A 13,634-nucleotide genomic window follows, 5' to 3' on the forward strand; every position below is an offset into this window, starting at 1 on the left:
AGTGTTTTTCTGACGGTCATTTTCTTTTTCTTCAATCGATCTATTTGCTCGCATTTTTCTTTGTCTTTCAGCCTTTCTTTTGTTGATGTTTACTTGTTGAGCTGACCATTCTTCCAGGAGATGTCGCTTATATAGGATTTGATAGTCTGTGTCTTTGGTCCTACTTGACGTGTCCTTTTTTTTGGGTGTCATGTTGTTAGTAGATACGTCCGTAATATTTTCTCCTACAGCAATACTGGCTTGTATGTGGCTGTAATATGTATCACTGTATTGCGTGTCATTAATTTTCTCTCGCAGTAATACTAGTTTGTATTTCCGTAAAATGCCTGTAATTTTCTCTGACAGTAATACTGGTTTTGTTGTCCTTAATATGACTTTTCTGTCACAACAGTGGGAAATCAGCAGAGTGTCCCCAGCAACTAATGTAATGTATGGCGTGCTGCTTATAATCGTGCCTGTGGCGTCTCCCCAGCAAGTATTGTGCAGTTCTCCAACAAGTATTTTAATCTGTGGGGGCGTGCAGCTGATTGTTTAATGTGTGGTGTCTCCCCAGCAATGGATTTTATGTGCGCGGCCGTGACTACCCAATCAGCACTCTTCCCAGCACTGGTGTTGTTTATTTCTTATCATGCACGGCCGTGGCAAGGCCATTTACTGTGTGCCCAGCTTCCAGTGTGTGTACTTTATTTGCTTATCATGCGCGGCAGCAGCTAGGCCATTCACTGTGTGCCCAGCTTCCAGTGTGTTTGTGTCCACGGTGCTGAGCGCATGGGCGGGGCACGGTGCGATGTGTGGCGTGGCCCCCGCAATGCGCACTTCACCAGAAGACACACACACGGACACCTGGACGCACATGGGTTTTATTAAAGATGATAGATGGATTAAATTCATTTTTTTCCGGAGAATTCTACACACAACACCACATAATGACAAAGTGAAAAAGTTTACCTGAGGTTTTTGCAAATTTATTAAAAATGAAAAAACTGAGAAAGCACATGTACATAAGTATTCACAGCCTTTGCCATGAAGCTCAAAATTGAGCTCAGGTGCATCCTGTTTCCCCTGATCATCCTTGAGATGTTTCTGCAGCTTAACACTAGAATTACCAGAGCCTACGAAAAAACTCGTAATTCCATCCCACCTTAAACTGCTTCTTAAATCCCTTCACACCTCTCCGCCAGCGCCCTTTGTCTTCTAAATGTGCTGATAAAGAGAAGCTAGAAGCAGCCGCTATTCCATCCCCACCAATTTAGAACGTGCACGAACTTCTCTCAGCTCATGCCTTGATTGAGTATCTGGGAGTGAAGTGGAGTTTTAGAGTGGAAATAATAGATCGTTATTTGGAACACACGCATTTCATGTCTGTTCCGTTTCTACAGTAATCTGTGTCAACACATTGTTAAAACAGAAACGTTTTTTATATTCTAGTAGTAGATGACAAAATGTAGGCATAAACTATATAATGTATGAAGCCTGAAGTCCAAATAGCAAAGAAACATTTTCACAAGAATAACACAATTGCGCTTTTATTTAAAAATATAACTGCAGAAACATAAAGCCGCCTTAACATCCGACATTGAATGCTGTTTATTGTAACTTCCTCAGTGGTTCAATAGAATCACTTCCCGCTTGGGATTCAAAAGGTAATGAGTTCGATCCTGCGTCACTCCGATTTTAGAAGTTAACTGCTCTTAGTCTTACTGTTTTAGAATAAAAGCATACATTTGATTTCAGTCTGTAACAGCCGGTGCAATTTATGATCCTTGTAAAGGTTAGCTTTTTTTTTAATTCACTTTTCATTCTTTCAGTCGCGTTCAGAATCAATCCATACAACCCCATCTGACACGGCTGTTTTCACTAAAGACGCGCTATAGCTCTGCAGTGTACCACGATGCATACTGACGCCCCCCCGCCCAACCCACAAACTGGCTTCTGTCACACAAACGCTGGCGAAGCTGCCTTCTTCGTATTCAGTTTTATTGAGTGTTCCTGCCAGTCCCCGCATGTTGCTGTATGCTGTTTCTTTTGTACTCCAGGACATGCAGAGGAAAGAATGGTAAAGACCAGTAACTTCGGCGCTATATGCAATCATCAGACACTCCCCATCTGCCCGTGTCGTTCAAACACAGGAACATATATTGGTGTAAAAGTATAACAAAAGTGCACTTTTATTCAAGTGCACTTTTTCCATCGCCTTTTCCTGTAAGAAGCAATGTACACACTTCTCTCTATGCTGTGGTTTCTATTACACACCTGAAAGAAAGAGACAATACATGTGAAAATATCCAGCATACAGCAACATGCGGGGACTGGCAGGAACACTCAATAAAACTGAATAAAAAGAAAATCAAGTGATGGTGAGATACGAAGAAGGCAGCTTCGCCAGCGTCTGTGTGTCAGAACCCTTTTGGGGGGTGCGTTAGTATGCATCGTGGTACAACGCAGAGCTATAGCCGTCTGTATTCTGTTTCTTTTGTACTCCAGGGCATGCAGAGGAGAGAATGGTAAAGAGCAGTAAGTTCGGCGCTATATGCAATCATCAGACACTCCCCATCTGCCCGTTGTTTTGTTATACTTTTCAATACTTTTTACTGCTCAAACGGGCATGCTCAAAAATACACGTGTAATGCCACGAAAAGTGCACAGACACTTCATTTCGCAAACAAAACAAGTGCACTTTTATTCAAAACTACCTGTATAACCGAAGAAAAAGAAAGCAAGTTACAGTAGGCGATTGATACGACAGCTTGCATGGTGCAATGCTAAGAAGTGCTGATTTTCATTCCGTGCTATATAAAATCATCACATTCAAATATTAACAGTTCCCACACACCCAAGGACCGTCCTTCCTACATTTACGACCGTGTACTTGTTGCGTGTACACACCTCTCTGTGCTATGGTTTCTATTACACTGAATGAGCACCTGGCATTGTACTTTCTTCCCTGGTGGAAGGTCCGCATCAGAGAATTTCCAGTTCCTGCATAAATTCACACCCGATCTGGCGCTGTTCGTTTTCAAATAATATTGCATTAGTGCGATTATATTTTCACATATATTGTCTCTTTCTTTCAGGTGTGTAATAGAAACCACAGCATAGAGAGAAGTGTGTACATTGCTTCTTACAGGAAAAGGCGATGGAAAAAGTGCACTTGAATAAAAGTGCACTTTTGTTATACTTTTACACCAATATATGTTCCTGTGTTTGAGCGACACGGGCAGATGGGAGTGTCTGATGATTGCATATAGCGCGAAGTTACTGGTCTTTACCATTCTTTCCTCTGCATGTCCTGGAGTACAAAAGAAACAGCATACAGCAACATGCGGGGACTGGCAGGAACACTCAATAAAACTGAATAAAAAGAAAAGCAAGTGACGGTGAGATACGAAGAAGGCAGCTTGCCAGCGTTTGTGTGTCAGAACCGGGGTGGGTTTGATTAGTTAGTATGCATCGTGGTACACTGCAGAGCTATAGCGCGTCTTTAGTGAAAACAGCCGTGTCAGATGGGGTTGTATGGATTGATTCTGAACGCGACTGAGAGAATGAAAAGTGAATTAAAAAAAAGCTAACCTTTACAAGGATCATAAATTGCACCGGCTGTTACAGACTGAAATCAAATGTATGCTTTTATTCTAAAACAGTAAGACTAAGAGCAGTTTACTTCTCAAAACGGAGGGCGAGGATCGAACTCGTGACCTTTGATTCCCAAGCGGGCTGATTCTATTGAACCACGGAGGCAGTTACAATAAACTGCTGTCAATGTCGCATGTTAAGGCGGTTTTTTGTTTCTGCAGTTATATTTTTGAATAAAAGCGCAATTGTGTTATTCTTGTGAAAATGTTTCTTTGCTATTTGGACTTCAAGCTTCATACATTATATAGTTTATGCCTACATTTTGTCATCTACTACTAGAATATAAAAAATGTTTCTGTTTTAACAATGTGTTGACACAGATTACTGTAGAAACGGAACAGACATGAAATGCGTGTGTTCCAAATAACGATCTATTATTTCCACTCTAAAACTCCACTTCACTCCCAGATACTCAATCAAGGCATGAGCTGAGAGAAGTTCGTGCACGTTCTAAATTGGTGGGGGGATGGAATAGCCGGCTGCTCCAAGCTTCTCTTTATCAGCACATTCAGAAGACAAAGGGCGCTGGCAGAGAGGTGTGAAGGGATTTAAGAAGCAGTTTAAGGTGGGACGGAATTACGAGTTTTTTCGTAGGCTCTGGTAATTCTAGTGTTAATTGGACTCCACCTGTGTTAAATTCAGTTGATTGGACATGATTTAGAAAGGCACACACCTGTCTATATAAGGTCCCACAGTTGACAGTTCATGTCAGAGCACAAACCAAGCATGAAGTCAAAGGCATTGTCTGTAGACCTCCAAGACAGGATTGTCTTGAGGCACAAATCTGGGGAAGGTTACAGAAAAATTTCTGCTGCTTTGAAGGTCCCAATGAGCACAGTGGCTTCCATCATCCGTAAGAGCAAGAAGTTCGAAACCACCAGGACTCTTCCTAGAGCTGGCCGGCCATGTAAACTGAGCGATCTGGGGAGAAGGGCCTTAGTCAGGGAGGTGACCAAGAACCCGATGGTCACTGTGCCAGAGCTCCAGAGGTCCTCTCTGGAGAGAGGAGAACCTGCCAGAAGGACAACCACCTCTGCAGCAATCCACCAATCAGGCCTGTATGGTAGAGTGGCCAGACGGAAGCCACTCCTTAGTAAAAGGCAGATGGCAGCCCGCCTGGAGTTTGCCAAAAGGCACCTCAAGGACTCTCAGACCATGAGAAAAAAAATTCTATGATCTGATGAGACAAAGATTGAACTCTTTGGTGTGAATGCCAGGCGTCACATTTGGAGGAAACCAGGCACTGCTCATCATCAGGCCAATACCATCCCTACATTGAAGCATGGTGGTGGCAGCATCATGCTGTGGGGATGTTTTTCAGCAGCAGGAACTGGGAGACTAGTGAGGATAAAGGGAAAGATGACTGCAGCAATGTTCAGAGACATCCTGGATAAAAACCTGCTCCAGAGTGCTCTTGGCCTCAGACAACGACCCTAAGCTCACAGCCAAGATATCAAAGGAGTGGCTTCAGGACAACTCTGTGAATGTTCTTGAGTGGCCCAGCCAGAGCCCAGGCTTAAATCTGATTGAACATCTCGAGAGAGATCTTAAAATGGCTGTGCACCGACACTTCCCATCCAACCTGATGGAGCTTGAGAGGTGCTGCAAAGAGGAATGGGTGAAACTGGCCAAGGATAGGTGTGCCAAGCTTGTGGCATCATATTCAAAAAGACTTGAGGCTGTAATTGCTGCCAAAGGTGCATCAACAAAGTATTAAGCAGAGGCTGTGAATACTTATGTACATGTGATTTATCAGTTTTTTTATTTTGAATAAATTTGCAAAAACCTCAAGTAAACTTTTTTCACGTTGTCATTATTGGGTGTTGTGTGTAGAAATATGAGGAAAAAAATTAATTTAATCCATTTCGGAATAAAGCTGTAACATAAGAAAATGTGAAAAAAGTGATGCACTGTAAATACTTTCCGGATCCACTGTATACAGGTGCCGGTCATGAAATTAGAATATCATGATAAAGTTGATTTATTTTAGTAATTCCATTCAAAAAGTGAAACTTGTATATTAGATTCATTCATTACACACAGACTGATGTATTTCAAATGTTTTATTTCTTTTAATTTTGATGATTATAACTGACAACTAATGAAAGGTCCAAATTCAGCATCTCGGAAAATTAGAATATAAATTAAGACCAATGCAAAAAAAGGATTTTTAGAAATGTTGGCCAACTGAAAGGTATGAACATGAAAAGTATGAGCATGTACAGCACTCAATATTTAGTTGGGGCTCCTTTGGCCTGGATTACTGCAGCAATGCGACGTGGCATGGAGTTGATCAGTCTGTTGCACTGCTCAGGTGTTATGAGAGCCCATGTTGCTCTGATAGTGGCCTTCAGCTCTTCTGAATTGTTGGGTCTGGTGTATTGCATCTTCCTCTTCACAATACCTCATAGATTTTATATGGGTTAAGGTCAGGCGAGTTTGCTGGCCAATCAAAAACAGGGGTACCATGGTCCTTAAACCAGGTACTGGTAGTTTTGGCACTTTGTGCAGGTGCCAGGTCCTGTTGAAAAATGAAATCTGCATCTCCATAAAGTTCATCAGCAGCAGGAAGCATTAAGTGCTCTAAAACTTCCTGGCAGATGGCTGCGTTGACCTTGGACCTCAGAAAACACAATGGACCAACACCAGCAGATGACATGGCACCCCAAACCATCACTGACGTGGAAACTTTACACTGGACCTCAAGCAACGTGGATTCTGTGCCTTTCCTCTCTTCCTCCCGACTCTGGGACCTTGATTTCCAAAGGAAATGCAAAATGTACTTTCATCAGAGAACATAACTTTGGACCACACAGCAGCAGTCCAGTCGAGACGCTTCTGACGCTGTCTCTTGTTCAAGAGTGGCTTGACACAAGGAATGCGACAGCTGAAACCCATGTCTTGCATATGTCTGTGCGTGGTGGTTCTTGAAGCACTGACTCCAGCTGCAGTCCACTCTTTGTGAATCTCCCCCACAGTTTTGAATGGGTTTTGTTTCACAATCCTTTCCAGGGTGCGGTTATCCCTATTGCTTGTACACATTTTTCTACCACATCTTGTCCTCTCTCTCCCTTCACCTCTTTATTAATGTGCTTGGACACAGAGCTCTGTGAACAGCCAGCCTCTTTAGCAATGACCTTTTGTGTCTTGCCCTCCTTGTGCAAGGTGTCAGTGGTCGTCTTTTGGACAACTGTCAAGTCAGCAGTCTTCCCCATGATTGTGTAGCCTACAGAACTAGACTGAGAGACCATTTAAAGGCTTTTGCAGGTGTTTTGAGTTAATTAGCTGATTAGAGTTTGGCACGAGGGGCCTTATGTATAAACGGTGCTATATAAACTTTTCCACGTTCAAATCGCGATGTATAAAACCTACACTTGGCGTAAAGCCACGCACTTTTCCACGGTACCTCATACCTTGTCGTACGCAAGTTCTCTGCTCGGTTTTGCAAACTGGCGGCACCCAGTGTCAAAGCAATGGTACTGTTCTTGTGTGATTACTCATTATTTTCATGACGCGGCTTTATAAATACACAGAAACTAACCGCATATTGTTTATTAGTGTAATGCATCTGATTGTAATTAACTCGTAACAATATAATGGTCCAGGGAACAGCCATAGTATTCCAAATACCATAACTGCTTTAGCGTTGTTACTCTCACTTCTCCTTCTTCTTCTTCTTCTTTCAGCTCCTCCCGTTAGGAGTTGCCACAGCGGATCATCTTTTTCCATATTACTCTCACTGCACGACTCGGAGTATTTATATCACTGTATCTGAGTGTGAATCACAGCAGCAGCTGATCGGAAGAGAATTATCGGTATACAGCTTTAAGGACACGCTGTCTCAGCCACTGCAAAATGTTTTAAAGCCTTTCCTGTACGGACCTCGCGGTTCAGAAACAGTTTAATCCCAAGAACTTTAAATGCACTCAATCAATTGCTCCTTGTAGAATGGTTTGTACTTATAAGTACAATCACCCCACTGTAAACTTGCACTACAGTTATAATATCTCACAACCTGGGCCACTTTATAAAGCGCGTATTTACATATGATGACGATATCATTTTTAAGGTGAAATGCAGCAAAATATGTTTGTTAAATTATACACATAAAACTTTAACTTCATTTAAATAATCTATATTCTTCACTGGGAGTGTCGTGAAGGATAGAATAATTAAACATGTACTACGAAGATATTTCAATGTTCTTTAAACGTTTTGAAGAATCGGCGCTAAGCTTACAGATGGCTTAATGTCTATTACAGAGCTGATTGTATGGCGATCGGTTACTTGGGGAAAGAAAAGCAAGGACTCTTGGGGCGGCCATGCCAATATATATTGAATATAAAACAGAAAGAGAAAATAACAACACAGCTAAAAACACAGCGACAAATTTCGACAAAAGATAATGCTTGTCATGAGCACGAGGCTCATGAAACACATGTTTAATAATGTGCTTTAGCTCCTATCATCATGAAAATGACATCACGTATACATCTCAGTATTTTAGTTATTCAGAGAGCTGTAATATCACAAATGTAATGGACTCTGTGTCCAGTTGGAGGAAGAGAGCCAGTTTAAGAAGCAAGTAGTGATTCACACACACAGATCACATACGATTAAAAGATCAAATACAAAACAAAGCATTTAACGTGCTACTTTAATTACAATGTAATTTTGAGAAACTGGTTAATTAAACGATTTTAAGATGAAGTTTATAATGTTCTACTAAATGACAAAATAAACTACGTGATTAAAGTGGAAAATTCGAGATTAAAGTTGACATTTCGTGCTTTTTCCCCACCGTGTGCCTTTTTTCTCTGTACCCTAATAAACTTTCATATGACACTCAGACAGTGGGCTTACAACTCTTCTTTTCACGGCAACTTTGATATGTGACTTCTTTTTATTTCCGCACTGTGCGATTTTGTGAATGTGAGCTTTCAAGTTTCTCCAACACGCTATGTCACTCGATTAACTTCATTTTGTTGATTATACCACGGTTTATTTGAACAAATAGTATGTTTTTCCTTTGCCTCCACTTGCTATTCGCTGAAATTCTTATATTTTCCCCGTGCTTTTCCCATTGTCTTTTCACAGAAGGCTGCGCTTAAGGGCGATTTATATTGATTTGCATATTCAAATAGGCATAATTCTGGGAGGATTTGGGGCGTTACATAATGCGCGTGCACGAGCGTTAGTTTTCACGCTGATCGGGATTTATGTAACGGAAGGACGTGGAAGTTGGAGTACGCACAGATTCCTGCCTCTGGATTTTTCTGTGCGTAAGCACATTTCGGCTTTTGTGCTTATGCCATGTTATAGTGCGAGTTCTACGCACGGCGTTATACATGAGGCCCCTGGTGTCTTCAATATTGAACTTTTTCACCATATTCTAATTTTCCGAGATACTGAATTTGGGACTTTCATTAGTTGTCAGTTATAATCATCAAAATTAAAAGAAATAAACATTCGAAATACCTCAGTCTGTGTGTAATGAATGAATCTAATATACAAGTTACACTTTTTGAATGCAATTACTAAAATAAATCAACTTTGTCATGATATTCTAATTTTATGACCGGCACCTGTACTTGGCTTCACACCAACGCAACCCTCTACCTTTTCTTTTTAACATGGTTGTGTTCTAAATTCATGTTTGCTGGTGGGACTTTTTGAATTGTCTCATTTCTTGTTTTTTTTTTTTTTTATTTCTAATTGCACCAATCTTTTTTTACTTTCTCAGCTGTGATCAGTTCTTCTGGAGCCTTTTCTGATAACTACAAGCACATAGTCAAACTGGTAAGACATTTATATAACATGCACAGAGCTAAAATCACAGATTGCTTTTCAGAAGATGTGTGTCATAAATTCAACTCGAGGAATGTTCTAGGTGTTTTAATTTTTTAATTGAGTTAACAATGATTAAATATATTATAAAGGCAAAGAACTGCCTCCTGTGTGCTTTATGTTTTGGATGAAGCCATATGTTTTTGCCAGTCTTTAAAAAAAATAAAATCCATCCATTTATTTCATGGGAGGTCAACACTATGCACAATGCAGAGACCAGCCCTGAAGACACCAGTCCTTTCTAAGTCACACTCATGTACACAATAGACCAGTTTAGAGATACCAATTAAATTGCATGCTTTTTAGATACATTGACTGTGAATCAAATTTGGATATCTAAAGTTATGTGGCATCAGCTTAACTCATTGAAAAATATCTTTGCATTCATTGTCCAATTTGGAATTGCAAGAACCAGCGCTCATCCTGGTAGCATGTGATGGAGTGAAGAAATGTACCCTGAAGTGAGTGTGAATTCCTTAAAAAGGGTACATATCCACACTTACAGGCCCATGCAATGTTTGGACACTCCTGGTCAAATTTCATAATTTGTAGCCATACAAAGCAAAAAATAATAAATTCAACTTTGACAACAAACAAACTAAAACAATGGCATTTTTATGAAAATGTTAACCTATAGTTACATTTTATTAGACTAAAAAAATGTTAAAAAATAAAAGCCAAATGTGCCATTTCCAAAGTTTTGGGCAACCTTTATAAGGTCTCACAACATTTTAGGTTGTTAGTCTGGTTAGGAATTGTCAGCTCCAGAGCCTAATAAATTCTTCAAACATTATGCAACACTCATTCATGGGCTCTTCTTTGCAACCAAATGAGGATATGAAAATTTAACTAATTGATGCCTAAAAAGCAGTGGCAGAATATAAAAACATCAGAGCAGTTCAAGCTAATAATTTCCACAATCCAGAATGTCATTTAGGAAATGGGAGTGAAGTGGAACTGTCAGGGGTAAGGCATGATCTGTAAGACCAAGCTGAAAGATAAAACAGCTTGAACAAGTATATTGTGCAGGAAAGCAAAGAATAAAACCCATATGACTGCAAGGGACCTGCATGCAGGTTTAGCTGAGAAAGGAGTGGTGCTGCACTGCTGCAGTGTGCAGCAGTACTTATATGTTCATGGAAGAAAGATCAGAAGTAAACCTTACCTGTGACCTTATCATAAAACAACATGTTAAGAATTTAAAACAACAATAGTATAAGAAAGGGGCACTTTGGAATACAATGCGGTGTTAAAATTGAACTTTTTGGCCACAACCTAAAATGTTTTGTTTGGAGAAAAGAAGGAGCAGCATTTGAAGAAAAGGAATCATCTTGCCAACTGTTGATTTTGTGGCAGCCAGTGGCACAGGAAGCATAATGCGAGTACAGGCAAAAATGCACTCAAGTAAATATCAACAAATTAAAAAAAATGTCAGACAGTCAGTCAGGAAACCAAAGCTGAAAAAAGAATGGCTTCTAGATTAATGTTTTACAGTGACTCTCACAGTCCCCAAAATTGAACATCATTGAAAACCTTCAATTAAACTTTGAAACATCTTAAATGTGCTATACATGTCACAAATCCTATTCAAAGTTTCTTTGTTAAAAATTAATAAATGAAGGGTTATTATTTGTAAAGTTTTATACTGACAGTACTTTGTGAAAAAGTACATGAACGCTGCAGATTGACATGCTGAATTTAGAAGCTGAATGTGTACAAATTTTTTACTACACTTTATTTTATGGGTCATTTACACATCACAAATATACCCTTTAATTTATATATGATATACAAGTGATTTTAATTATATGGAGTCTCTTCAGTTCTGCCTTTGTTGAAATCACCTAGGAGTCTTCTTACAGACCTACATTAATGAGATTGTCTTTTACATATATTGTGAATAATTACTTTTACTTAACAATATTAAAATTTGCTCCTCTTCTAAGCATTGCATCAAAACATTTAATGAGAAAATTATGATCAGTAACATAAACTCATTTTTGATTTGTAATGATTATAATCAGATTTTATATTTCCTTCAAAGGCTGCCAAAGAGGGGAAAATATTTAATGAGCAGAATTTCCTTCAGCGTGCAGCAAAACCAGCTTCAGGCAAGTAACCTGATGATGTGTTGTCTCGATGTACCTAAATTTCTTTATTTAAATAAGAAAGAAGGCAACATTAGTCAGTTAGATACATTTTTTTGGCTGACGGCTTTAGTATATGTTGCACTTATAAATGTCAAAATGGTACTTGATGAAGTATGGTTTTAAGTTTGTTTTCATAAGTTTATCATTTTACTTGGCACCATACTGTAATGTGGATTATAAATTGTAAGCATACAAAAATTCTGAATTAGCATAAGCCACCCCAGTTCAAGGCGTTCAAAAGAAACATGATTTACTTCATGAGGAATAAGTGCATAATTTACAAGAACACTTACGTCAAATATCTGGAATATTAGAATGTGTACTTCAATTTAAATGTTTAAAGTATTCTCAATTGTAATAAATAATTTTGATTTTTTACTCTAACAGAGAACCATAGAGGGCTAGATCCCTAGTAAAAGATGAAAACAACATCATATTCGTAATCACTGACCTCAAAACAGATTAAAACAATAATACCCCACATGCTTATGTTTGAAATGTATTATTTTTAACCTTCTGTCAGTGGCTCTTAGAAGGCTAGGAATATCAATAAAAAATCAAATATCAAAAATATCATATTCATGATCAGAAACTTACAAATAGCATAAGTCAAAATACACGTCTATATTACCAATCACTATTTTTTTTTTTAACTTTCATGAAAACGAGCCACTTTGACCCTGATATCCGATTAGGGGTGAACCCCTGGAGTCGGTTGTTGTAGTATGTACAACTTTAAGTCCTTCTGATAATTTTTTCTGAAGACATCTGTTGGTTTACTCTTTATAATAAGGATGTAAATTCCTGTGCAAAATTGGCTTAAAAATGGGGGATTTGTGTCCAGAGGACCAAAAATAGAGGGTAACTCCAAAGAGCTCAACATCTTACATAACTGGACATCAAGGGCCATCAAACAGTATACAGTATATGTGGGGGATTTCTCATTCTGGTTAGTGAGGAGTTGCCTGACTAAATTGATTTAAAAGCGTGGACAAATAATTTTTATGAACACGATAAAGTGTTTTCTAACGTGTAAGCGTTTAAAAATGTAATTTTTAGATTTTGCTGGGGACATACCATCTTGTAAGTACACTACTTTCCATCCATCCATTATCCAACCCGCTATATCCTAACTACAGGGTCATGGGGGTCTGCTGGAGCCAATCCCAGCCAACACAGGGCGCAAGGTAGAAAACAAACCTTAGGCAGGGCGCCAGCGCACCACAGGCTATTACTTTCATATATGATTAATCTTTGATGTATTTGTGGAATGTCTTCAATTTCCTAAAAATCAGTTTCACATACAGAGATCGTTCATTCCTTGTTAAGGCTGTATTTAACTTTTGGTAATGGACTGATTCCTTTATAAATTGTTTATAGCATTTGTTTTATCAGAATTCAATCTGAAATTTATTTTTACAAAATTCAAATGATTTTTGCTATTAACTTGCACTAGTGGCAAAATTTATTTTTTGTGTTGCTATTTAGAGTGCAGTCTTAGACCAATGTTATTTTGTAAAGAATAAAGTAGAGACACAGACTGTTTTGTTGTCTTATTTCATTTTTATTGTTTTCTGTAGTTGACAAATGGAAAAAGCTCCACAAAATGAATTTTCTGGGAGTTCCTACCTGTGTTGGCTTTGGACTTCATTCTGATTACAGGTATGAACCTGTTGCATGGTGAAGATTATTTAATGTGATACTAAATGTAATTTTTTTCATTAATCTACATAAGTATCCCAACCATACAGCATCTCCAGGTTAAAAATGAGAACTGAGTGATTTTTCCCTTTCATAAGAATAAATGGAAAACCTGAAGGATTAATCTCTTAACATCTTGAATTTTTACACTGAACATCTTTTCCACTTGTGTTTATTTTCTGAACACAGTTGGGGTTTTTTTTCGGTTCACTGGATCACAGGGAGTCAAAGCATATGCTGACAATAGCAACTGGCTACATTCACACATAGACATACTCGTATACCTACCCCCACAGGGTCAGT

At 38.9% G+C, this 13,634-nt stretch overlaps 1 protein-coding gene across 1 annotated transcript in view; it reads left to right on the plus strand.

Annotated features, from left to right (window-relative positions):
- The window catches only part of vrk3 (VRK serine/threonine kinase 3), an 80,056-nt gene that overhangs the window by 35,177 nt on the left and 31,245 nt on the right, over positions 1-13,634 (plus strand). Inside the window, exons 6-8 of the mRNA XM_039763026.1 lie at positions 9,377-9,432; positions 11,525-11,591; positions 13,211-13,292. Coding sequence (XP_039618960.1) covers positions 9,377-9,432; positions 11,525-11,591; positions 13,211-13,292 — 205 coding nt within the window. The remainder of the gene's footprint in view (positions 1-9,376; positions 9,433-11,524; positions 11,592-13,210; positions 13,293-13,634) is intronic.

This window comes from Polypterus senegalus, chromosome 9, assembly GCF_016835505.1.
Source record: "Polypterus senegalus isolate Bchr_013 chromosome 9, ASM1683550v1, whole genome shotgun sequence".
Lineage (NCBI taxonomy): Eukaryota > Metazoa > Chordata > Cladistia > Polypteriformes > Polypteridae > Polypterus > Polypterus senegalus.